The 27,446-nt window shown below is 40.2% G+C and overlaps 1 protein-coding gene across 3 annotated transcripts in view; it reads left to right on the forward strand.

Moving 5' to 3' along the window:
• LOC126278552 (mannosylglucosyl-3-phosphoglycerate phosphatase) overlaps positions 1 to 26,715 on the forward strand; it is a 207,180-nt gene extending 180,465 nt beyond the window's left edge. For all 3 annotated transcript variants that reach the window (XM_049978739.1, XM_049978740.1, XM_049978741.1), the window contains 2 exons: positions 4,134 to 4,362; positions 19,606 to 26,715. In XM_049978739.1, the coding sequence (XP_049834696.1) occupies positions 4,134 to 4,362; positions 19,606 to 19,710 (334 nt within the window). In that variant the 3' untranslated portion in view covers positions 19,711 to 26,715. The remainder of the gene's footprint in view (positions 1 to 4,133; positions 4,363 to 19,605) is intronic.
• The last annotated feature ends 731 nt before the right edge of the window (positions 26,716 to 27,446 follow it).

The raw sequence follows: 27,446 nt of genomic DNA on the forward strand, positions 1-27,446 counted from the left end.
TCTAAGTCTACAAATACTAGAAACGTAGGTTTGACTTTCCTTAATCTAGCTTCTAAGAATAGTCTTAGGGTCAGTATTGCCTCACATGTTCCAACATTTCTACGGAATCCAAACTGATCTACCCCGAGGTCGGCTTCTACTAGTTTTTCCATTCGTCTGTAAAGAACTCGCTTTAGTATATTGCAGCCATGACTTTTTAAAGTTGATAGTTCGGTAATTATCACATTTGTCAACACCTGCTTTCTTTGGGATTGAGATTATTATATTCTTCTTGAAGTATGAGGGTATTTCACCTGTTTCATACATCTTGCTCACCGGATGGTAGAGTTTTGTCAGGACTGGCTCTCCCAAGGCTGTCAGTAGTTCTAATGGAATGTTGTCTACTCCCGGGGCCTTGTTTCGACTCAGGTCTTTCACTGCTCTGTCAAACTCTTCACACAGTATTATATCTACCATTTCATATTCATCTACATCCTCTTCCATTTCCATAATATTGTCCTCAAGTACATCGCCCTTGTATAGACCCACTATATACTCCTTCCACCTTTCTGCTTTCCCTTCTTTGCTTAGAACTGGGTTTCCATCTGAGCTTTTGATATTCATACAAGTGGTTCTCTGTTCTCTGAAGGTCTCTTTAATTTTCTTGTAGGCTGTATCTATCTTACCCCTGGTGAGATAAGCCTCTACATCCTTACATTTGTCCTCTAGCCATGCCTGCTTAGCCATTTTGCACTTCCTGTCGATCTCATTTTTGAGACGTTTGTATTCCTTTTTTTTTTACTGCTTCACTTACTGGATTTTTATATTTTCTCCTTTCATCAATTAAATTCATTATTTCTTCTGTCACCCAAGGATTTCTACTAGCCCTCGTCTTTTTACCTACTTGATCCTCTGCTGCCTTCACTACTTCATCCATCAAAGATACCCATTCTTCTTTTACTGTATTTCTTTCCCCCATTCCTGTCAATTGTTCCCTTATGCTCTCCCTGTAACTCTGTAAAACCTCTGGTTCTTTCAGTTTATCCAGGTCCCATCTCCTTAAATTCCCACCTTTTTGCAGTTTCTTCAGTTTTAATCTATAGGTCATAACCAATAGATTGTGGTCAGAATCCACATCTGCCCCTTGAAATGTCTTACCATTTAAAATCTGGTTCCTAAAACTCTGCCTTACCATTATATAATATATCTGAAACCTGTCAGTATCTCCAGGCTTCTTCCATGTACACAACTTTCTTTCATGATTCTTGAACTAAGTGTTAGCTGTGATTAAGTTGTGCTCTGTGCAAAATTCTACCAGGCAGTTTTCTCTTTCATTTCCTACCCCCAATCCATATTCACCTACTACGTTTCCTTCTCTCCCTTTTCCTACTGCCGAATTCCAGTCACCCATGATTATTAAATTTTCGTCTCCCTTCACAATCTAAAGAATTTCTTTTATTTCATCATACATTTCGTCATCTGCAGAGCTATCTGCATATAGGATGCTTTTGCTGAAAGGGCTTCTCTACATTAATGGATAACCATTAAGGCGGGTGTGCCTGGGACATACACAAGCCTTGGTGGAGCAGGTGTTGCACCCTGTACAAGAAGACTTCACTATCAGCACCAGGCAAGTGGCCTGCCAGCACGTTACAAGCCAGGCGACTATGTAGAACTTTCCCCACAACAGCTGCCACTATCCATATCACTCACAACTTGTGGAGGTCTTATTACCTATGGATTTGCTTCCATGGCAATGGATTTGTTGTTTCCACTATTCTCAACCTTTATAATGCTCACCTGTGGGCTGTGGAGAATCCCCATGGTATAGTAGCAGTAAACCATCAGCACTGGTGCATCCTTATCGGAGCAGTTTCAACTCTTTAGGTTTCTACCTGTGGGGGGAATCGGAAAAAAGTGTCGTATGTGGAGCCTATAATGGACAAGCAGACACTGGAACAACACATTCACACTGCCTGTGATGCCATTCAATTACAGGGTGGCACATCTGAATGTGTGCATCATTCTCTATGTGTCACGTTCATGAATGCTTGGAGGCCCTTGGAAGCCACTTCAAATGCCTTGTCTAATGGTGTTGTCACACAACATGTTGGGCACTGCATTGTACTGTACAGGCACGATGAATTAATAATCACCTTGGTAGCATAAACTTCAGTCCATTTCCAGTCATACTCCGAATGATCTTTTTTGTTCCTTACCCTCTCATGTATTGTTTCCTGCAGTTTGTCTTGACTTAGCAAAATCCCCATGTGTAGAGTACAATGAAGACAACTCTATACATGCAAATAAACTCAAGTGATTAGATCCATATGGAATATATAGTCTGAAAGTTTTGGGCAGATTTGCTGACAAATTTCGTGTAGCAAGTGATATCACATTCAAATTTTTAATCTGCTGCCTAATGTCATCAAATGTTAGAGGCTAACTGAGGCAAAAAAATAAGTTTGCAGTCAGTTTTGCCATGGCAACATTTCAAAACCATCTGATCTGATCAGAAATTCATCATCATTAAGGATGAATAAGAGCATGTATTATTTGCCATTAAATTGAAAAGAGGAAACATGGACAGAGAATGAGAATTAAAAACTAACATTGAGCAACAGTGATGGAATGAAGCTGTTAAAATGTTTTGCTGTATGCCTACTAAAGCTTATTATGAGATTAGTTATATTCTGGTACATGGCTCATTTTTTTTACACAGTCTATGCAATGACATGTTGACATACAAACATTGGTCTCTTTGGCTGCAATGGCTCTGCAAACTAGTGGGCTCAAAGAGGCTGTGCCAGTGCTTTCTGGTAACTGGTGCCTTGTTTGCAGCATCAGATGTCACCAAGTAAAATCATTCTGAACATAGTGTGGCCAGTTATTAGTTGGTGTGGTAAACTTCAAATGCAATAGCTGGTGCCTTGTTTGCAGCATCAGATGACACCAAGTAAAAGCATTCTGAACATAGTGTGGCCAGTTATTAGTTTTCGTGGTAAACTTCAAATGTATGCATCCACAGCAGATGGAAGACAACAAACTATTTTCACCACTGGCAGACTCTGCCTTATAACAATCCGCTGTTGTTTATGTTAAAAAGGACCCTATGTACCGTATCCATGATGCCACATCGTAGAGGATGGCATGGTAGCCCGTCGACATCAAGTGGTATTCAGAGCATGTTTGCAGAGTTTAAGATTCAGTTTTAAAGTTTTGACATCACTTACATATATATTGTATTTATGAAAGAAATCAAAGTACACATATCAAAGCACAATTATGTCTTGACCTATCTTAAATTGTATGCATTATTTCACTGGAAACCAAAACAAAATTTGTCCAGATCCGTGGAAAAAAGAAAAAAAATAGCTAATATTTGTGCTTACACTACAAATATGTTCCGACTATACAGATTCCAGACTCATTAATGACTGCTTTGTTGCGTGCACCTAAACCTAAAGATTTTGTACTGATATGCCATGCTGTGTAAATTTAATTTATCAGTAGCTTTTGCAGCATTCGTATTCTTTATTGCCTATTATCAAAACAGCTATTAGAATTTCATTTGCATAGTATTATACAGAGGCAAATAATTAATAAAGAATGGGCGACTTTCATCACTAACCAATTAAGATTTTTATTATCCAAAAACAAATCGACAGGCAAATACCACTCTTTCTGTGCAGATTGTGTGCCTTTCATTTGTTTTTGACCTGCAATAAATTAAATGTATAAGTCTCACGATTGCCCCCAATTGTGCAGTCAACATATAAAGATTCTCAGTTTTCAATCTGCATCAGTTCTGACAGTGCCTTGAGGAGTAGTTCTGTCTTGTTTGTTTACTGAGATGGTCCTGTTGTTGAAAAATTTCTCAGTTAGTATATTCTGTTCGTGCAATTAGACAAATATTAATGTGTCATCATGGAGAGCATAAGATTGTTATGCAGTATTCAACATGTAGCAATGAAGTAGACCATTACATCCTCAGCAAGGTGTATCTGCTGCAGTTCAGAGGAATGACATGTTAGCTTTAGTGAAGGGCTGCAGCTCATCATGCCATTATGTCTTAAAGAGGTAACTTGTGTTTAGCAATGTTATGTAAAATTATATCAAATAACAGTCGTTAATAGGATCCAATATGCTTTCAGACACAGCCTAGTAAAAATGTTGGATGGTGGTGAACTGGATGGACCTACGCCACTCCGCCGCTCAACTACTGTAGATGTAGGCTCTGGTGAAGGGCCTCGACACTCCCCAAGTCCACCTCCTCAACCACGTAACCGTCTAACTCGGCGTGCCAGTCTCGATGATCTAGAGCACGAGTCCTGTCAATTGATGCCACGTGTTGAGGGTCGAATAGTGATCCTTACTGATCAGGTCAGTAACTTTCAACAGACATAGTTACTGCTTTGGTACTAAATTATTTTTTGTTTTGTTAATTTGTTTTGTACGTAAGTATTACTGGAATGAGTATTCATAAATAAAACAGTATGTTCTTTATTGTAATAATGCTTCAGTGGTTGTGGGTTCTCTCTGCAGTCTGGTACCCAAAGTTCATATCACTGATCAGCCTGTCATTAAAACCAACCTACTATCAATATAAGCTTGTCCAGGTGATAGCAGTGTCACCTGGTGAGGAAGGACTGCTAGTGGGACACATGCATGGAGCACGCAATATCGGTGAGCAAGCTGTCTGTGTGTAGAATGCGGAAGGCTCATGATCTATCTGAGTTTGACAAAGGCTAGATTGTGATGGCCCAGAGGCTTGGCATGAACATTTAGGAAACTGCACAACTTATCGGGTGTTTGTGGAATGCTGTGGTGAATGTCTTCAACACTTGGCAAAACCAAGGTGAAACCACGTCCAGACATTGTGGGTTTGTGGGGCCACTCCTCATTACAGATGTTTGGTGTCGCAGGTTGGACAGATTGGTAAAAGAGGACGGGCAGTGAACTGTGGCAGAACTAACATCACACTTTAATGATGGGGAGAGTACAAGTGTGTGTGAACACACAGTGCACCAAACAGTACTAACACTAGGCCTGTGCAGCTGACGACCCACGTGTTAACAACATGACATTGGTAACTATGACTGAAATGGGCTCCTCACCACTGGCACTATACATTGGCACATTGGCAGAGCATTGCATGGTCTGATGAATCACGATATCTTCTTCATCATGTCAATAGAAGAGCACAAATCCATCATCTTCAAGGGAACCAGCTCCTTGACACCTCTACTGTGGGATAGAGATATGCTGGCAGCAGCCCCATTATGATCTGGGGAACATTCATGTGGGCACCCATGGTTCCAGTGGAGATTGTTCAAGAATCTGTGGTGGCCAAGGAGTTTCACATACTGGTTACAGACCACATGTGCCATGTCACAAGGCCAAGAGTGTGATGGGCTGGTCCAAGAAAGATGTGGCAAGTTTCAGTTGACATAGTGGCCTGCCATCTCACCAGATCTGAATCCGATTAAACACAGCTGATTGAATGTGGCATCAGAGCTAATCACCGCCTCCCCCCCCCCCCCCCCTGCTCGTAATTTATGGGAATTGGGTGACTTGTGTGTGCAGATGTGGTGCTGTCTCCCTCCAGCGACCTACCAAGGTCCCATTGCTACCGTGCCATGACGTGGCACCATTGTTATCCATGCCAAAGGTGGACATGCCAGCTATTAGTTGGGTGATCATAATGTTCTGGCTGTAAGCACTATGGGACTTAACATCTGAGTTCATCAGTTCCCTAGACTTAGAACTGCTTAAACCTAACTAAAGGACATTACACACATTCATGCTTGAGGCAGGATTCGGACCAGCGACCATAGCAGCAGTGCGGTTCTGGACTGAAGCGCCTAGAACCACTGTGCCACAGAGGCTAGCTGTTCTGGCTGGTCCGTGTTAAGGGGTAATCACAAAATTTCCATTTCAGGGTGTTGCTGCAATGTATATGCAATATAGCACAACTCTGATGTGGGTATGTAAGCACTAACATGTAGGCATGGGATTAGTGTGGCATACATGTCTTTCTGATGTGATTGCAGTAAATATGGAAACATGAACTATGGCAATGTTGTTATCAAATGCATCCAAACAGGGCCAATGTTATCCATGTTATTATTTTCATGGCTGCCAAAGGACAAACACCCGTTGACACTCATCAGAGAACAAAGAATGTGCAATTAAGGTAAAACATCTGGGGAAAACTGTTGAAGGGTGTTCATGATAACACACATCCATATACTGCAAATCTCATAATGCTGAAAATTTGCCAACTCAATTGAGAGATGTTTGAGCACTTGCCCTATTGTCCTGATCTCTCCCCATGCTATTATCATGCCTTCAGTCCCTTGAAAAAGGTCTTGAAGGGTCAACAATTCCTGTCAGATAAGGAATAAGCAGCAGGCAATTACAGATTTCTTCACACTGTAGGACACCATGTTTTACCTAATGGTTATCTTCAACATAGTGTGTCAGTGCGATGTTTGCCTCAATGCTCATCGTGATTTTCCCTGATTGGCATAACAATTCTGTACTGTACGGCATTCAAATGGAAGCTTTTTGATCACCTCTTGTATATAAAATCTTGTTATGTAAAACAAGAATTTTTCCCAACATTGCATTTTTGAACCAGGGGTATGTTTGTTGACATTTACAAGATAAATGTAAGTGTGATAGTTTTTAGGCTAGTTTTTATTGATATCAAGCTTTTCAGTTATGAAAAGTATTCAGTTTCATAACAAAATAATGTTGTATCACTTTTTTCATTAGTAGGCTCGCATTTTCTTCACAAAAGAAACATTTCAATTTAAAATTAGGAGCTATATTTTTATGAATGCCCTTATTGTCCAGACAGAAGTTTGGTGGCAGTACGTATAAATTGCAGACTCTAAATTCATGACTTTGAGGCTTATTGTTACTTGGCAGTTAATGTAACGTTCACTTTTGACAATGCTGCAGTATGGTGCAAACCCTTAATGCTTTTTTTATCTTTTTAATATTCTAAAATGTTTTTGCAGTAGGATTTTGTTTTACTGAAGACAAATTCAGCGTCCTTTATACAACGTGGAAAATGCAAGGTTTCATGTGTCTTACAAAGTTCTTATCACATGGATAGTGAAGAGTAATTGTGAAATGAGGCAGGAAATTGTAAATTATAGCCAGATTATTAAATATAATTTGTCCCATTCCTCCGTCAACATTTACTAAATTTTGCCAATATGTTTTTACATTTTGAATCCCTGGTCAAAAATTGGAATACATTCTTGCCGAAATGTAAAATTGTGAACTCCACAAATTCTTACAATAACAGTGAGTTACAATTGGAATCAGTCAATTCATACGAATACCTCTGCATAAGGATTTGTGGGGATAGGAAACTGAATTATCGTGTAGCCTCAGTCATGGTTGAAGCAGGTGGCAGACTTTGGTTCATTGGTGGGATACAGGAAAAATGTTGTTGGTCTACAAAAGAGATTGGTCTCAAAACTCTCATGTGATTACTCATCCTAGGATATTGCTCAAGTGTGTGGAATGCTTACCAAATGGGACTACAGTTCTAGGGGATACTGAATGTATGCAAAGAATGATTGGAGGTTAATCTGACACATGGGGGAGCATAATGGAAACGTTGAAAAACCTGAAGTGGAAAATGCTTGAAGATAAACATCACCTACACCATCAAAGTCATTGTATGAAGTTTCAAGAACTAGAATTAACTGTGTATGTGTGGAGGGTAAAAATCGTAGAGGGAGACTGAGAGATGAGTACACTAAGCAGATTCAGAAGGATGTAGGTTGCAGTAGGTACTGGGAGATGAAGCAGCTTGCACAGGATAGAGTAGCATGGAGAGCTGCATCAAACCAGTCTCAGGACTGAAGACAACAACAACAACAACAACACATATGAATATACTACAGGCTCCTATGTATCACCAAATAAGCAATATCAGACTAATTTCAGTACAGAGGGATTTAAGCAATAAGTTTTCCCACACTGATGTGTACTACTTTAGAACTAATCTCTGCCATGTAATTCACAGTAGTTTTCAGAGTATACAAGTAGGTGAGCTGGCTGAAAATTTATTTACACAAGAAACGCCTCCTGTGTTATGCACATTCAAAAATAACCCTTCAAAGGTATTTTCTGGGTGTTACAGACTCCAAATTGAATTGTTTGTTTGTTTTTTTTAATTGTAATTGCATCAGGTTCAGATTTTACTCAATTAGAGTCAAGAAGAGTTTTTTTAGAGGTACTTCTCTGGTGTGTAGCCTTGAGTGAAATATAGATGGCCAGGGGGTTGAACCCGGGACTCCAGATGGCAGAGCTGAAGCCAGGGCCCACGCGCCATATTTTGTCAGGAGCCGGAGCAAATTGAAGAGCGTTGAGGGGCAGTGCAGAGTGATACAGTGGTATTCGGTAACCTTTATTTATTCAGCTAATTTAAAGTACTCAATGGGTGAAGTGATATGTCGGCATGCCGCCCGTGCTGTCCCGCGATTCCAGCTGGCTCAGCAAACTCCTGGTACGCTGTCGCCGCTTCTGCCATCATCACCGTCGCCTGCCGATGGAAGTTGGTAGAGCTCTCCCAGTCGCCGCCCGCTGGGACATTGCAACTGGTACCACTCCGCTGCCCACAATTACAGAGACTGCTTCAGTCCCTGGACCTCAAACGAGGAAGGTGGCGCAGTGGTTAGCACACTGGACTCGCATTCGGGAGGACGACGGTTCAATCCCACATCCGGCCATCCTGATATAGGTTATCTGTGATTTCCCTAAATCTCTTGAGGCAAATGTCGGGATGGTTCCTTTGAAAAGGGCACGGTCAACTTCCTTACCCATCGTTCCCTAATCCGATGAGACCGATTACGTTGCAGTTTGGTCTCCTCCCCCGAAAAACCCAACCCAACCCCCTGGACCTCGCTGCCTACCACCCCATTTGGCCTGCTCTTTCTGACAATGGGATATTGGTGGGTGTACTGGTCACCCGTGGCCCTCCGGCCGCCACTGCTCCCAGGACAGGGCTGGACTCGAACTCACACCCTCCTGGACGCTGTGCTGCAACTTTCCGCTAGTGGTGCTTGCCGGATGGCAACACCCGCCGCTGTCTCTGGCACTGTTGCAGCGCTGCTGCACCTCCCGCAGCAAACACATCGCCCGGACCCTGGTACGCCAAGTGGGAAATGTTGGGAAACGAACATGGCTCGCAGACTCAAGTGGAACCAGGCCCTCCTGGACCCGCTGCAGACTGCTGTCACTGTCCTCTTTCAGGCTGCCGTTCCGTCCCATCTCGGTGTAGTGTCCTCAGCAGCAGAATACAGCCCAAACAAGTACATAGAAAACAGAATACAAGTTTATGCATAATACTGCCAGACTGTCCCCTCTAAGCGAAGACCGGCACAGGTCCGTCCCGACTCTCGACTGGCGTGTCACACTCTGACCCAAGCTAAAATTGTCCGTCTAGTTGTACTGGTTTTTCCCTCACTTCTGACGTAGTGACAGAGAGAGACAGAAACTACGGCAGGGATAAATTCTCACATGTCAGCCACTTACAAATCGCCACTCTACTTACAAATTGCCACTCTTGTCTCTGGCCTAGTGCCCCGCCTCGTACATTGCAGTAACTTAATGCAACTGCAGTTTCCTGACTCATTGTTGCTCCACGCAAAACAAATCATGCATGCAATACCACTGTTGCAGCTCCATGCCCGCGAGTGCCATTTTTACCTTGCCTTGCCCACTGGCTTTCGACTGTTACCACACACTGCCAGGAGCTCCAGATTTCATTGCGCAACTGTGCCTTCATTGAATTTTGATAAAATTTCTCTTTCCCTCGACTAGGACTGACACTAGCACAGGACACCTCCCTCCTTTCAACGAGATTCGTCCCAAACTGAGATAAAACAGATGTGGCCTCTGGCTGCCTATAGACATACCTTGTTCACAAAACTTACATTCTACAGACTAAAACTATCAAGAATGGCAAAACATTAACTCTACACCTATGCACTGATTACTCATGCTGTAGGCAACTAATGTGTTTGCACCTCCTCCACTGGTGCATGTTTCCACATTCTCCACAAAGCTATACTAAAGAAAAATAGAAAAACGGCACACCCTGTGGCTGAAATGCTCACTGTCATTATTCTGTCGCTCCGATGCTGTTGTAATGTTCGAATGTGTTGCAATACTTTAATAACCATGATAGATCCTTCGTGTGCATTAAGAAAGGAATGCAATGTTTCAAAAAACTCTGGGGTTAGCGTGGAGTTCGAATATGTCAGATGCTGCACTTGTAATATCTCCAGCACCCCTTCCGGATAAAACAATGTTCCCTGTGACAAAATTAAAGTTGTTTTACCCATATGTGATGCTGGAATTTGGAAATCCTCCCCCAAAATCTCACAAACCGTACCATTTATAATTATTCCACTCTCCCGCAGTTGCAACCTTCTTATTTTATCTGCTCTCTGATTGGTATAACAAGTGACCATCACCCATATCGTTGTAAATACCAAATATAACCAATGCCTCCTTACCTTCTGGAAGTAGGAATGTGTCAATAACACCTGTGTCTCACAATCTGAGCCGCTCATAATCCCCAGGAACAATCCAACTTCGCGTGTACTACTGTCTGAAAAAACTGATCAATTAGGACAAATCATCACTTGTCCTTGTGTACAATGCTCGAACTCTGACAATGGTAGTACTCGGTGAGCTTCTGTGTTTGCCAAAATAAAAAGTACGTCTCGCGTCCTAATTTGCACCCATTTACTGATCTCCTTTCATTTCACTAGGTATGGATGAATAGTGTAACACTCATGTGAGTCAATTCTGACTACTGGAAAATTGACATTGATGTAAACTTGGCCCCATATGTCCTCACCTATACCAACGATACACAGAAGAATGTTGGTATAGCGGTCTGTGATACCTCCACTACACGCTCTATATCCGGTGGGAATTGTCTCTTTGCTAATTGTAATCCTCTTTAAAAGATTGTCTGGCGAGATTGACACTGGACTAAGATGCCTGTTTACTGCATGATAAACTGATTCCTGTAATGTCATAACCTCTGTACGTGCATCACTTAATCGGTCTGCTAATGTCCTGAGCAATCAGGCAATAGACAACTTACCATCCAATATGTTCAATCGTTTCTACAGTATCTCTAAATCACTATTTATAATTTCCCATGTCTCTATCGCATATCGAGTCAACTCCTCCACTAAGGTTCGTATGAGCTTGGTGTTATTCAAGACCCTCGTTTCTAGGCTTGACAAGTGTGTTGCGTGCCTCTCTATGGTTCCTCTAACCTCACTGACTGCTTGCTACACCTGCATTACCGATTGATTCAATGCTCGGACATCATCGTCATCTGCTATACCAAATACTATTTTCAGTATCTTTCCCCCTGCATTTATCCATCCCCTCTTGTTCCTAGTTACTGCCTGTAGCACACTCTCCACTATACGAGACAACTGCTCCTTGAGTTTACTATAAGGCAACTGTAATTCTTGATACTCCCCTTGTACTTTTTTTTAATATGTGATTCCTCGCCCCCCCCCCCCCCTCCCCCTCCCCCCTCCCTGCAGTATACAATTCTGAGAATGATTTGTGTAATTTTCGTACTTCATTCCTGATCTTCCATAGCTCTATTGTTGTTCGTGGTGACCACTTATGACTTGTTACTAATATATCTGGCTGCCATGAATACAGTACCCTTGACTGCAAGGTCTGGATCATTATCTGTTGATGTACATCTCCACTGTTGTGACCATAGATCAGCATCCCCATGGCTATCACCCAGCACATCCACATATGTTCTGACCCTGCAAAGAAAAGGAACGAAACATGCCTGTACTACCCGTTTTCCACTACAAGATATTACATCATCGTACGACATCCTCAAAAATTCCCGACAGTTCATTCTGCCACTATTGAATTCTCTGGAAAAAAAAGTAATTTTCTCCCCCATAAAACTAAAACAACAAACAAGAAAAATGCAGCTATTATTGGACACACCAAAACATGAGAAAAAGACAGAGTAAACAAAAACCCACACACAAAAAACAAAATGCAAATTATCCCTTGATGCTAAAACACAAAATGTAAACATGCCATAAAATATTACACATACAATAATTTACTCCCTCCATGACCGTAACGTATATGGAATGTTATGCATCCGCTGTCGTCCTTCCCCTGAGACCTCCTTCTTCCATTTGCTTTGCATAGCCTGTGCAATCGAGGCACTTCCTTGTAATTGAGGTAATCGAGCCACTATTCCTTTAAAAGGCTTTACTCTACTCACGTGGATAATGGATGTTTTTGTTGGCAGCTGCACTTTAACATTCACAGGCGAACTCATCTGCACAACCTGATATGGTCCGTGGTACTTTGTCAAGAACTTTTTCGTCTTTCCCTTAGGTGTATATGGATTCATGATTAATAGTACCCATTGACCTACCCTGTACTGTGCTAAAGGTCCCAACCACTTATTCAGTTCTTCCTGCCTCTCTAACACTTCTGTATTGGCCTTCTGTACCCTCTTCCAAACTTCCCGTATTGTTCGTGCAAATTCCCTCACTGCTTCCCCTTAGCTCCCGATTTCGGACATAGAATGTTAAATGGTGATGGCATCTTTCTTCCATAGGCCATCTCGAATGGTGATATTCCGATTCCTGAATGTATTTTAGTGTTATAACTCAATACTTTGTATGGAAGATAAACGTCCCAATTATGGTTTCCATTCACATAATAACTTAGCATTTTCAAAATTGTGCTATGTACTCGCTCTGTTCTCCCATTCGCCTGCGGATGAAATTGCCTGGTCTGTAATTTTTTAATTCTCAATAGATGACACAACTGTGACATTAATTTAGGCATGAAGTTCGTTCCTTGATCCGTAATCATGGTATCAGGCACCCCAAACTTCAATAACCAGTTATTGACTAAAGCTCGTGCTACCGTACTTGCCTGTTGGTCTGGTGTTACAACCATGGCTAGAAAGCATGAAAAGTGATCAATTATAGTTAAAACATAACAATTTCCTACCGGTGTTTTGTTGTATGGCCCGCAAATGTCTAGCCCGATAAACTCGAATGGTTTCAAAGCCTCTGGTAACCGCTGCAATGGAATTCTTGCACATGTCACATCTGCACGCTGTGCACACAGCACATAATTTACTGCATATTGTTCCGCATCCCTTCTCCGAGTGCACCACCAAAATAATTCAGCTACTCACCTTCCTGTTGCTTGATAACCACCATGCCCTGAAAACACATGATCAGGGGCCTGCTTTAAGACTTCCTCTCTCAATCTCTGCTAGCACTACCTGTGGTCTGCACCTGGTAATTCTAAACAATAAATTCCCCTCCACAATGAAATGTGGTTGAGTTCTAAAACCCTGGCAGTCCTCATCTTCTGCTTGTGCCCTTTGCCATTCCGCGAAACTCTTACCCATTACTTCTAATATGTCTAATTTGTGACATAATGCAACTGCCTTCCCGTGTTTCTTCCCGGGCTTATGAATTACTTCAAAGTCAAATTCGCTTAATTCTAGAGCCCACCATGTTAACCGACTAGAAGGATCCTTGAGTCCCAAAACCATCTTAATGCTGCATGATCAGTCATGACCTTAAATTTGCTACCATAAAGGTAACAACGAAAATAAGTTACTCCATATATTACAGCCAACATCTCCTTTTCCATTGTGGAATAATTCTGCTCTGCCCTATTTAACTCTCTAGAAGCATACACCACTGGATGCTCCTGTCCATTCACCATTTGCCCCAAAATACATCCTACTGTGCCATTTGAAGCATCACATGATAAGATGATGTCTTCTTCTAAATTTGGTAACACCAATACCGGACCAGAAACTAATCTCATCTTTAATCCATCAAAAGATTCCTGACATTCCTCCGTCCCTGACATTCCTCCGTTCATTGAAATTTAACCCCTTTCTTTAAAATCTTTGTTGGCTCGGCTATTTTAGCAAAATCGTTTACAAATTTACGATAATATGAACGTAATCCAGTATACAATTGTAATTGCTTCGTTGTACGTGGTGTCAGAAAATTTTGAACTGCCTCTGTTAACCGAGGATCAGTTTGAACTCCTTGTTCACTATTACATGACCTAAATATTTGACATGCATCTACGCAAAATTACATTTTTCTAAATTTATTGTTAACCGTGCCGACTGCACTCTTTTAAAGACTTCTCTTAAACATGATACATGTTCTAGTATATCCTTTGAAAATACTATAATGCATTTAGGTAAACCATATACGTCTTTGATTTCAGTCCCCTTAAAATTCCATCTAATAATCGCTGAAAAGTTGCTGGTGCATTCTTCAACCCGAATGGCATATGTATATACTTATAGTGTCCCCCAGAAACAGTAAAAGTTGCCTTTGCCCTATCCTCTGGCACTACTTCCAACCAATGGTATCCACTCCATAAATCCATTGTATAAAATACTTACATTGCTGCCCCAGATTGTCGAATGTGTCCGTGATATTTGGAATCAGATATGCATCCGAAATGATTTTTGCATTCAGAAACGTATAATCACAACAAAACTGATATTTCCTTGCACCATACACCAACTTCTTAGGTATGAAAACTACATTGCTTGAATATGAACTATCGCTATGCTCTATGATTCCATCTCGTAGTTGTTGTTCTACAAACTCCTCTAGTAGCGGTTGCATATGACGTGCTATCCTATAAGGTTTCCTAAATGCTGGTGTATTATCCTCCATTGGTATGTGACGCTTTGTAATTGGTGTTGCTGGTAACCTACCCTCCATTGTGAATAAATCACTAAATGTCAATAACATTTCCTCCAACACGACCCTGTTGTCTCCCTGCAAATGCTGTAATTTCCCCCTTAATTGTGCTGCATCGACATTTTGCTTACGGGACACCTCTAAATGCCCTATTAGGTCGTCTTCATCGAAAACCCCCAACGTGGTCAATAACAACCCTTTCGACAAGCTAAAATCCACTCTGCTGCAGTTATCTGTACTTAGTGGAACTGTATAATATCCTTCCACATAACTTGCATGAGCTCAACTACTCTGCACAAAACAGTGCGCATTATCCAACTCTTCATCACTCGAGAGTGGCTCCATCATGTACAACATATGCTTTGAAAGTCCGCATTTATCGAAACCCAAACTACCTTCCCTGTACCTGCCGGTATTTTATCCTGCTGATCGACCTTTAATGAATCCGTTCGCAGTTTAGTTGACTTCACCTTCATGTTAAGTGCGCCTTGTGACATTTTTCCATTTGCAACCGAATCCCCCATGCAAAAGATTTTTCCACTGTTTGTTGCCAAAGATCTATCCTCACACGATGTTTGTCAAGGAGGTCCAGTCTGAGAATCACCGAATACCCCTCACCCACACATGGTAACACCTCTATCTGTTCACTAAACTTAATTCCTGTGATCATGAATTGAAGTACCGTCATACCAATGACTCCACTTTATTATCTCTGACCCCATGTAACCTATAACATAGTGGCTGAAGCCTTCTCCTGCTAACCAGGTCCAGACTAATAACAGACACTTGTGCCCCTGTGTCAACCAGAAACCTTTGTTCCCTGCTGTTCATCAAGCCTAATAAGCAGCATTACGTCTGTGCACCTACAAGCGCATTACCTAATTTGACCGGGACTGCCCTCCGATGGTTGAAACAATCCCGTTCTCATTTAACGGCTGCTGCCGTCGAGATTCCTCCCCCACTTTTACTCCTGCAATTCACTGCCAGTGACCCATTTTCCCTCATGAGTAACACTGCAACTGGCCACAACCAAAACACTTAATTTCTGCTGCCAGAACTCTATGCTCCACCCTTTGCTTCGTTGCATAATCTACCTCCTCTAAGGATGCGGCAATCTTTATAGCCGCCGCAAGATCACTGGGATTCTCCATTCTCACCTAACGTGACATCTCTGGCTGTACTCCCCACAAAAACACAGCTGATGCCCTGTTCTCGGCCTCTTGTAACAGCACTCTATTAGTCTCCCCATTCTGTGTCAGTTCGGACGTTTGTGCTTTCAGTTTTCGAGTCCTGTCTGAGTAAACTTCCACAGTCGCATTGCTCCTCATAACTAATGCACTTAATTTTTCACGAAAAAACCTGGTACTATTCTGTTTTTGGTACCTCTGGTGTAACCCAGCCTAAAGCTCCGAGAATTTCCCCACATTGTTCAACGTTCCATGGTACAATATGTACGACTTGGCATCCCCTATCAAGCATAACTTTGCCACTCTCAACATTACAACATCTGACCACCCATTGGCCTCAGCCATTGTGATAATGTCATTAAGGAATACTGACACATCCTCCGTTGCTTTACCCGAAAAGGGATTAATCAATGCCGCGATTGCTGGGTCAAATGGTCTGTGACACTCCACGACCCGTAATTTACTTTTACCCGACATCCCTTCCCTACTCACAGTGCCTCAAATCTCCCTGCTAATTCTTCATATTTTTCTAGTTCTTGTGACGAATAATCACCCATCTACATTCTGAACAATTTGCACACCAAATGACCAAATCTCTTACAAATAAAACAATTCTTTGGAAGCCACATTGTACACGGTAAACCGTGGCCTTACAGGTTACAAAAATTACATTGCTTAGGCACTATGTCTCCCATTTCCTCTGAATCCAGATAAATCTACAGGCCCCTCCGGTCCTACAAAAGACACCTTTAAAAAGCCCACCCTAATTATCAGAAGAATGACACACAAACCATAAATCAAATGTCACTCACCCCTCCACATCATGCTCGTGTGCAGGTGAACAGTCCTGCTTTCATCCCTATACTGGTAAGGACGAACACCTCCCAAACGACAAGACATAACAAGAAGTGCAAGACCAACAGTCACGAATGCAACCAAACACCTCAATGCTGCTTGCTTGACGTAAGATGTGGGAGTGGAAATCCGGTACCAGCGTTCTAACCAGCACCAATTCCGACACCACTGTTGTGGGTTCGGTGTGTGTCAAATCCGGGACTCCAGATGGCAGAGCTGAAGCCGGGACCCACTGCGCTATATTTTGTCAGGAGGCCAAGCAACTTCAAGAGCGTCGAGTCTCAGTGCAGAGTGATAGAGCAGTATTCTGTAACATTCATTTATTCAGCTAATTGACAGTACTCGATGGGTGAAGCATAATGTCAGCATGCCGCCGGCGCTGTCCCGCGATTCCAGCCGGCTCAGCAAACTCCTGGTATGCCGACGCCGCTTCTGCCAACATCAAGGCCGCCCACTGATGGAAGTAGGCAGTGCTCCCTTGGTCGCCACCTGCCAGGGTGTTGGGTCTGGTGCTGTTCCACTGTCTGCAATTCTGGAGACTGTTTCAGTTCTTGGACCTTGACCAAGTGACACCTCACCAGTGGTTAGCACACTGAACTAACATTCGGGAGGACGACGATTCAAATCCATGTCCGGCATCCTGATTTAGGTTTTCCATGATTTCCCCTAAATCTCATCAGGCAAATGTTGGGATGGTTCCTTTGAAAAGGGCATGGCCGACTTCCTTAGCTATCCTTCCTTAATCCGATAGGACTGATGACCTCACAGTTTGGTCTCCTCCCCCAAAACAACCCAACCCAACCCCCTGGACCTCGCCGCCCTCTGCCCCGTTTGGCCAGCTCTGTCCGACCATGGGATGAAGGTGGGTGTACTGGTCACATGTGGCCCCCGGGCCGCTGCTGCTCCCAGGGTAGGACTGGAATTGAACCCACACCCTCCAGGACGCTGTGCTGCAACTTGCCACTAGTGGTGCTTGCCGGATGGCAACATGCGCCACCGTCTCTGGCGCTGTTGCAGCACTGCTGTGCCTCCCGCAGCATACGCCTTGCCCAGACCCGGTATGCCGGGTGGGAAACGAATGTGTCCTGCAGACCCAAGTGAAACCGAGCCGCTCTGGACCCACTGCAGACCACTGTCACTGCCCTCTTTCAGGCAGATTGTGCAATCTCCAAGTTCCAGGCTGCCGTTCCGTCCCACCCCAGTGTTGCGGCCCCGGAGGCAGAATACAGCCCAAAGAAGTACATAGAAAACAGAATACAAGTTTATGCAGAATACTTATAACATTGCTGCCAGACTGGCTCCTGTAAGTGAAGAGCAGCACAGGTCCGTCCTGATGCTCGACTGACCAGACACACTTTGACACAAGCTAAAATTGCTCACCTACTTATACTGGTTTTTCCCTCGCTTCTGCTTGTGTTGTTAGAAACTTCGGCAGGGATAAATTCTCAAACATCCGCCACTTACTAATCACCACTCTTGGCTCTGGCGTAGTGCCTCGCCACATAGGTCGCAATAACTCGAAGCAATGCTGATGTTTCCTGCCTCGTTGTTGCTCCAGTCAAAACAAATCGTGCGTGCAATACCTCTGTGCAGCTCCGCACCTGCGAGTGCCATGTTTACCTTGCCTGACCTGCTGGCTGTCAACTGTTACCACATTCTGCCAGCAGCCCTAGATTTCATCGCCCAACTGCACCCTCATTGAATTTTGATAAAAATTTCCCTTTCCCTCGACTAGGACCAACACTAGTGCAGCAGGATGATAAACAATTGACATAAAAAGAGAACAGAAGTTCTGAAGTTTGGTGCTAGAGAAGAATGTTGAAGATTAAATGCGCAGGTCAAGTAACTGATGTTGAGTTACTAAGTAAGTTTGGGGATGAATGAAATTTATGGCACAACTTGACAGAAGAAGGTGGTCAGTTGACAGGGCACTACCTGAGAGATCAAGGAATAGTTAAACCGGTAATAGGAGAACTGTGGGGGCTCAAAATTGTAGATGGAGACCAAAGTTTGACTACAGTAATCAGGTTCAAATGTATGTTGGATGTATTAGTTATGCACAGGTGTAAAAGGCATGCAAAAGAGAGACTAGGATGCATAGCTACTTCAAACCAGAACAACATTCAGTTGTTCACTGAATAGTGTTCTAGTTATGCCTTTAAAGCTTTAGGTTGGAATTAAATCTTGAATGTCTACAATGGTAAATGATTGTACTACATTCTAAATGATTGATTGGCTTATACTAACATGATCCTAAAAACTGAAGAGGTAGGTAGAAGAAAGTGCTAGTCCAACAAGTGTCAGTTTGAGTTATTGGATATTATTTATTTGTTTAAATTCAGAGGCAAGAACATGAATATAATACAGTATGTGGCACAATTGAAAATATAACATGTAATAGTGTAATCATGCTCATGCTTACAAAATTGAGAGTTAGCAATTTCGTTTGCCCATCTCTTCAGATGTTTATTTGTACTGAAAATTTTTAAATTCTAATAGACTAACAATAGCCCTAGTGTGAAAAAAAAGACAATGAATTTCAAGATTCATAGGGCTTGGGAAATCATGAATTGCCAATGGATGAAAGAAACAACATGTAAAAGTCAAGCCTCTCTAAGCTTTATCTTTTTACATAAACATGTGATTGCCTATTGTTGCTGGGAGTTGGAGGTGCTATTGGCAACTGTTGGCTTATTAAATTGTGCAGCTTCTGTTACTGTATAGAATTTTTACTGAGATTTTAAATAAATTGTGATTTTTGTCTCATGCTTTTTTAGAAGCGCCAGGAACTATTATTGGAGCGGAAGAGACTCGAGGAAGACTCAGTAATACCAGAAGTAGAAGATGAATGTTCACCTCAGGGAAGCATTGATCAGTCGTAGTTTATATACAAATACTTAAAGACATGTTAGTTCAGTATGTGATTAACTATAAATTTTAATACAGAGGACAATTAAATAAATGACAATGGCTGTGGACGTATTGCACATTTACTGTTGGACTCGGTATCTTTTTCCTTCTTTTGTACACAGTATATGTGGTACCACTGATAATACTCAATGTATAGGATGTACAATATTTTATATAATTTTAATTTTATTATCTATTTGACTACCTCCTTAAACTAGTTAGATTTTGTTTCAAACTTCAGTTTTTGAAACATTTTCTAGGTAACTGATGGTGCTGTGTGTTATAATCGTACATTAAATTGTCAAATTATGCTAATGTTTACCAGTATTCTTGTACAAAAATCTTGCACTTGAAATCCTAAGTGCCAGAAATTGCCATAATTATATTATTATCACTGATTCTTTTATTTTATCACTTTTAATTTATTAATTGTAAATAATGTGTACAAACAGGAAATATTTTATATTTGTTTAATAGTAGTTAGAGAGTCTAAAAAGTGAGAAAAAAACAAAATTGTGACCTATTTGCTTGTGCATAGACCTATATTGAATTTTAATTTCAATTTGCTTTTGCAATTTGGAACATACATGTAAAGCACTGTGGTAACAGTACAAAAAATATTTATACCATCAAAAGACAATTCTTGGGATGTAGATTTCTGATGTCAAACATTACTCTCAAATAATTGTTTGTTTTCCTTGTAACAAAATGTGGTATATAAAGAAATTATAATTATATTTGATTTTTTTCTCATTATATTTCAGTGATAGCATCTGAGAATTCTCAAAAAATTTAATTTCATGTATCATTTCAATTAAAGTGCAGAGTATGCCACGTGAAACAATACAGGACTCAGTGAAAAAAAAAAAAAAAAAAAAAAAAAAAAAAAAAAAAAAAAAAAAAAAAAACTTTTTCTGTATAGATAAAAATTATCATGATATTTGTTGGTAGCAAACATTATATTTTGTACTTGAATTCTTGTGATTTTAGTAATATCCAATACTTCGTTTTTGTGTCACCTTTTCACTGCATATCTTCTTTAAAGCTTATCATGACACACACACACACACACACACACACACACACACACACACACACACACACACACCCTGTGCCCTCAGTACATACTTTACGTTGATTGCAGTTTTTGCACAGTGTTAGAATTTTAAATGCAAGAGCCATGTTACAGGCTTATTAAAGAATATAAAATGATGGTCTGCAGTCTTGTAATGTGTCTCCGTCCATTTTTTGTAACTTTCTGTTAATAATATCAAAACATATGTACTGTTGTAGTAATACAGTGCAGTAATGAATACATTAAAAAGTAGTGACAATTATACATGCTGTTTATTGCAGCTTTTAATGTAGTCCAGACATGCACAGTCATAATTGAGTCTTGTCCTGTTTGAGGAATTCTTGCTCATTATTAACAATGTAAGACATTTCTTATCTTTGAAGTGATCACTTATAGGATGCTATTCTGGAAGCATCTCACTTGGAGAAAACAATTTCATTTGCTGGTGGTCACAAGTTTTCCTTTCACTTATTGAAACTGAAATATATTTCAAAACAGCTTTTTGGGTGTCCTAAATTTGCACTTTTTGCCTGTTACTCGTTTTTAAAACCTCACAAAAATACATGGAACATTAATTGTTGTATAAGCTGGTAGCTTACTCTTATTATTTTATTCTAGGAGAAGCTATTATAAAAAGAATTCTCTTTCTATATAATAGCAGAAGCCTAAGCACATAAATCTGTGTTTCGTGCATCCAAACTTGCTTAAGAGAGCCCTCTGTACAATGAGAAAAAAAGTAATTTTACTCTATTTATTATGGTTCACGTGCCTCCCGCCCCCCCCCCCCCCTCCCCCCAATTAGCAGTCGTAACAACTGTATTTTCTTCGCATCATTAAATTCATTTATTTATTGTAATTTTTTTTCTCTCTCCATTTCAAAATTAAATCCGAGAACATGCAGTTTGCATTTGCCTTGTATGTACTGCATAGTGCTTGAGTAAATGTCATTCTAAAAATGACAATTGGAAATGTAGCTTTGGCCTTTCGTGAATCTAAATTAATAGACAAGAATGTTGTTTTATTATTATTCTTTTATCCATCTCTGTTACTAATATTAATTTCTATTATTATTATTACTTTTTTTTAAGTTACTTTTAATTTTTGTCACTGTTTCACTTTTCAGTGTAAATTCTAATAACTTAAAACAAACACATTAAAAGCATGCTATGTTTTCAAATTTTCCATTCTTTGATGTGTTATTTCTTTGTTTTGGAGATCTCCATTTCTTTCTACAGGCTTCCATTATAACTATTTCCAGTATATACTGTAGACATATTAATTTCTTGTATTACAGATATCATTAAGCCATAATTTAAAAGTTTCATGACAGCTTAACAGGAGATGATATGTGGCAACCCAATAAAAATATTCTTCTAATACGATTTTAACATATTAATTCGGAGTATGAAAGAGAAATGCGAGCTAATATTACATTCAATATAAGAAGAATGCCCTGCTAGTGACCAAAAATAATAACTAGAGTAACACCAGAAGACAAACAAACAAACATAAAGTAAAGTAAATATTTCAGATTCATTTCGGTCTGTGTTTTTCAGCAGATCCCACTCTTAACACAATACCAAATTCTGAACTTCCTAATTGTCTCTTTCTCCAAACAAACAGCAGTATATAATGAAGTATCTTGATTTCCTCTACTTATCTCTTTTATATAGTGTATGATAAATATCCCCAATAAACACTATTACATATTCAGACTTTGCTGCTTTCTTGCCCTATGAGCAATTTAATTAATCCTGAAACATGTGTAGGATATGTCCCAGCAACGTCATTCTTCTTCCAGTAAGATTTTTCTTCTGGTGTATTTCCAACTGTTCTTCAACCACATTTTCAACATTATTGTTTATTAGTGCAGGTGATAAACAAATAATCACCATTGTAATCATTATTCAGCAACAGATCCATCAGTAACTTTGATTTGTTACACATCATTACTGTTACAGTATGTTTTTACACATATGGGCTCCATTATGTTGGCACTGGATGTCACTATCTGCAGAGTGTATTGTAAGTTCTGAGTGTATTGCTAACATGGCCATTAGAAACGGGGGCGGCAGATGACCAAACTTCATTCACTTGTGTGAGAGAACAGTCATAGTTTCATGTCATCCTTGACAGACAAAAAAAGACATGCTGAGAGTTCTTCTGTACTCCACCAAACAAGAAGCAGTCTGAGTAATGTGCAGATGTTTGAGAAAATGCCCATTGTTAAATCCGAGTCTAGCTATTAAAGAAGCCAAGTAGATGAATTGCATGACTCTTGCCATTGTGCCTTGTTGTCTGCTTCCATTCATGTTGTCAGTCTTCTAGTTAGCACTCATTTGCAGTCTGCACTTTAAATTTTAGTCCAAGTAATCCATATTTGGAATTTTAATCTGAGTAATGTCTTCTTCCATAGCATCTATAGCTAAGTGGTCAACAATTTCAGTACCGTTAATCATACTAAGCAACATCACCCAAAGAAAGGCAACAGATTTATCTTCTTCTTTCATTGATACCAACACTTCAGTTATTCTGTACTTACCACTTTAAATGCCACAATGCCACCACCAGCTATAATACAGAATTACTCCTGACACTGTGTGCTTGCCGGTACCCACAGCAGAGCCTCATGCCTGATGCTATGGTCTGTCCTGGCCTGGCAGTGAAATGTCTGGCACTGTGTGTGTAGCAGTCAACGTGTTAAAAAAGAGTTTTCCATCATGGTGACACAAAATTTTTCAGCATTGTTCGAGCAGACAATTAACTGCTGATTACAATGGCGAATCTTTTGTCATCTGCAAGTATAAATTTAGACCTTCTATATCTCCTATTTGACATTTTGTAAACAAAAAGATGAAAATCTATTCCATTCTCCATTCTCCAATGATTTCATCCACTTATTTGTTATTTTATCACATCTACCTTGGTACTGTATAATTTTTGTTCTTTTGAATGTAGCTGTTGTTATGCTGATGCTTACTCATTATTGTTAACTTTCCCAGCAGCATTTATTTTGGCCAAAGTATTTCTACAGCCTTTGAAATATTGATAAATAACCTTCATTGCTTTATAATAATTGTGTGTTGCGTAGAGGAATGGAAGTAAAGCTGCTACAGAAATTGAATTGGTTTAGACCATTAGAACAGTCTGAAGGGGAAAAAGGAAACCACTACAAGTTAGATAATTTACTCACCTGCCTAAGTCTCTATATCAACTTTTGGAAGGTTGCAGGTACCCAGCTGTAGGGGAAAGGTTTAGCATACTCATTGGTTATGTTATTCAAATAGCAGGTTTATCACTTGCAAATGAGTGTCAGAGGAGGGAGGTTGTGGGGGGCTGGGCAAGCATGCAGATTTTTAAAGTTTCTGTTCATATTTACAGACATGTTTTATTTGTATTGTGTCCATAAATCATCTTTAGATGAGCACTGTCTATAACATACTATATCCAAAGAAAGTATAACTTGTATGAATTTATAATACAGTACAGTACAGTTGCTGTTTCTGGCAATGGCCTTGCCACAATGGATATACTGGTTCCCGTGAGATCACCGAGGTTAAGCGCTGTTGGGCGTGGCCGGCACTTGGAGGGGTGACCATCCAGCCACCATGCTGCTGTTGCCATTTTTTGAGACGCACCCAGCCTTGTGATGCCACAAAGAAAACCATCATAACGACTGGGAGAGCGGTGTGCTGACCACACGCCCCTCCTATCCGCATCCTCAACCGAGGATGACAAGGCGGTCGGATGGTCCCGATGGGCCACTTGTGGCCTGAAAACGGAGTGCTTACAGTTGCTGTTTCTGGATTAAAGCAATTTTCTTCCTTTCTCACTTTTCTTTTTACATTCTACGTTATCATATTCTCTTCGTTGCTTGTCTCTCTCCCGTTTTATCTGTTGCATATCCCAATGAAATTTTTAAAAATTCTGCCCAATATTTAATCAAATTTTTAAACTGCGTCTGTGACTTATGCCAGTTGCTGTTGTTATGCAACTAGTAAGTGGATTTTCCACTTGTATCGTGAGTATTTTTGATATTACTATTTTTAAAATTTAAATTGGGTTTTGCTTTGATTGTCAGATTCTGGTTTCAGATAACAATGTAAAATCAATCACCACCTAGCACTATAAAGAGCCACAGTCTCTCAGCAGATGTCCTTATGTTTCCAGGCACAAGATTACAAAATACACACTGTAATAATGTTTGTGTCTGTCTTTGATCTTTATCTCTTCATTCCATACTTCTGAAGTACAGTCAGAAACTGTCATCTTCTTCACACAAAATTAGTTTGATCAAAGAAACTGTGTATTTACATCTGGATGTTCTGGAAGATACAAAATCAAGTTGTAAAATATTGAATTAAAGCACACATTTATCATTTAGTTTGTATGGTATGTTTACATAATCTGAATTCTGAAACTGTAATGTTTTAGTGACTGTTTTCTCAGTATGGCAGTTCAAGAGTAGAAACCTAGGTCCCACACTGTGATACATTTCAGCGAGTCAGATGGCAGGGGCCCAGTGCCATATGCAAACTGTGTTGTCTTGTTTTTGTGGTTATATGTGGCACCTTGCGAAGCAGACTGGCAGCATACTGGCAACACTGCCCCACCACAACAGTCTGTCAATCACAATCACAAAGTAATTTTTATTAGAGTATAGAACTATTGTTTTTTAACCATCTGTTACCAAAAATTGTTATAATAATTTTGTTTATGGATATTCTACTTCCCATTATGACCTTCAAAGAGAACAAGTTTGGGATAATACATAAATGTTATCAGTGTTCAGTGATAGTCTTTCTAGCCCATATCTCCATTTGCAGACAGTGAGAAATGTGTGGAAGAGAGTTTTTGAGATGAAGAGAACTGTTGCTGAAGGTTGATAGCAATTGTGGCCTTTATATGGAGAAAACTCAAAATCTGTTGCTCTTATTAATGAACCAAATTAGCTTATAAAATGGAACCACTGGTTCTAAGTGCATTTTTCATCTTGGGGAAAAATTTATGCATCTTTTTATGTAGATATAGTTATGTGCTGCTATCACATACAACCTTCCAATGACATGAAAGAACGCATTAACCCCTATTGTGCCCTTGACTTCTAACAGTGAGTTCCAGGACATTTGACTTTTACTGTTAAGCTTTCAGGAATCTGTTCACATGAATGCTAAGGAGTTTTTTCGATGTATCATTACTGTTTTTTCTTCTAAGGAATTTCTCTTGACTGCAAATAAGTGTCAATATAACAGTTTTACATTTCTTGTAGACATCTTTTAGAAAGTACCACACGCAATTCATAAGTAGTCAAAACAATTGTCTTTCTGTGTGAAAAAGCACTTTTTAGTGTAAGAATGTCTTATTAATATTGTCCACACTGAAAATATGATAAATTATTTATTAAATTACTTTACTTTACTTTATCTACTTTTTCTCTCTGGAATGTATGATGATATATTTCAGTAATTCCACTATTTCAAGATGAAGATATTTAATTTAAATAAATCATAACCAAAGAAAACACTAAAAATTATGTGAAAGATTACACACAATTGCAGTTGATAAGATATTTTTTGTGTTATAAATTGTGGGTATTTGTAACAAATGTGCTGTCTTAGGTTCCAAAATATTGGAATGAAATGAGTATGTGATAAGAGATTATTATAGTTAATGGCCTAATTTTGAAAAAGATATATGTCGTTGACTGGCAGATTTGACTTGTGTCAAATAGCATTGTCATTTTAAATATTTGCACATGTTTTTATATGTATGCACTATTTGCTTACATAATTTTATTGCTTTATTGGGTAGTGTGCGTGAATCACATTTTGCTTTTATTGTTATGTAATGCTACCCTGTAAACTAGAATGCCATGTTACCAATAAAGGGCTTTTCTTGTACACTTGTATATTTTCTTGGTCTCCTTGCAAAGGTATTTGGTTTGTGATGTAATATGCAGCACAAATCACTAAAGTTTAGTAGCAGTAATACAGAGAGAAATAAAACAGTGGAAAACCCAGGATGGAATTAGAATAATATGGAAAGGATAGATTGCCACTCACCACACAGAGAAGGCATTGATTCGCAGATGGACACAGTGGGGAAAAAATCCCAGAAATGTTTCAGCTTTCGGACAAAGTCCTTCACTCGAAGAAAATATACACAGGGCCACTGTCCATAGGCACTAAGGTGCGATTGCATCCGGCATGAGGAGCAATATGGATGGGGTGTGTATTGGGGGGGGGGGGGGGGGTAATTAAGAAGTGTGTGGGGTGGCAAATGAGAGGTTTAGAAGCATAGGGGTGGGGGAAGATGCTAGTGCTCCCTGTGGGAGCATCCAGGTGAGTATGCATTGTATGCAAGTGGGAGCAGTGAAGGGGATAGGCAGGTGGAGGGTAGCAGGTATGAAGGTTGAAGCCAGGGAGCTCTTACGAATGAACATTACACAAAAGCTGGAGTCCATGGGAAGAATCCAGATGGCATAGGCTGTTTATTGGGTGGCAAGCTCAGCTCTCTCTTGGCACAGTTTGGCACTGTCCATTCATGTAGACAGATAGCTTGTTAGTTGTCATGCCACATACAATACAGCACAGTAGTTGCAGCTAAGTTGGTAGATTGCATGATTGCTTTCAC

The sequence above is a fragment of the Schistocerca gregaria genome, chromosome 6 (genome assembly GCF_023897955.1).
Source record: "Schistocerca gregaria isolate iqSchGreg1 chromosome 6, iqSchGreg1.2, whole genome shotgun sequence".
NCBI lineage: Eukaryota > Metazoa > Arthropoda > Insecta > Orthoptera > Acrididae > Schistocerca > Schistocerca gregaria.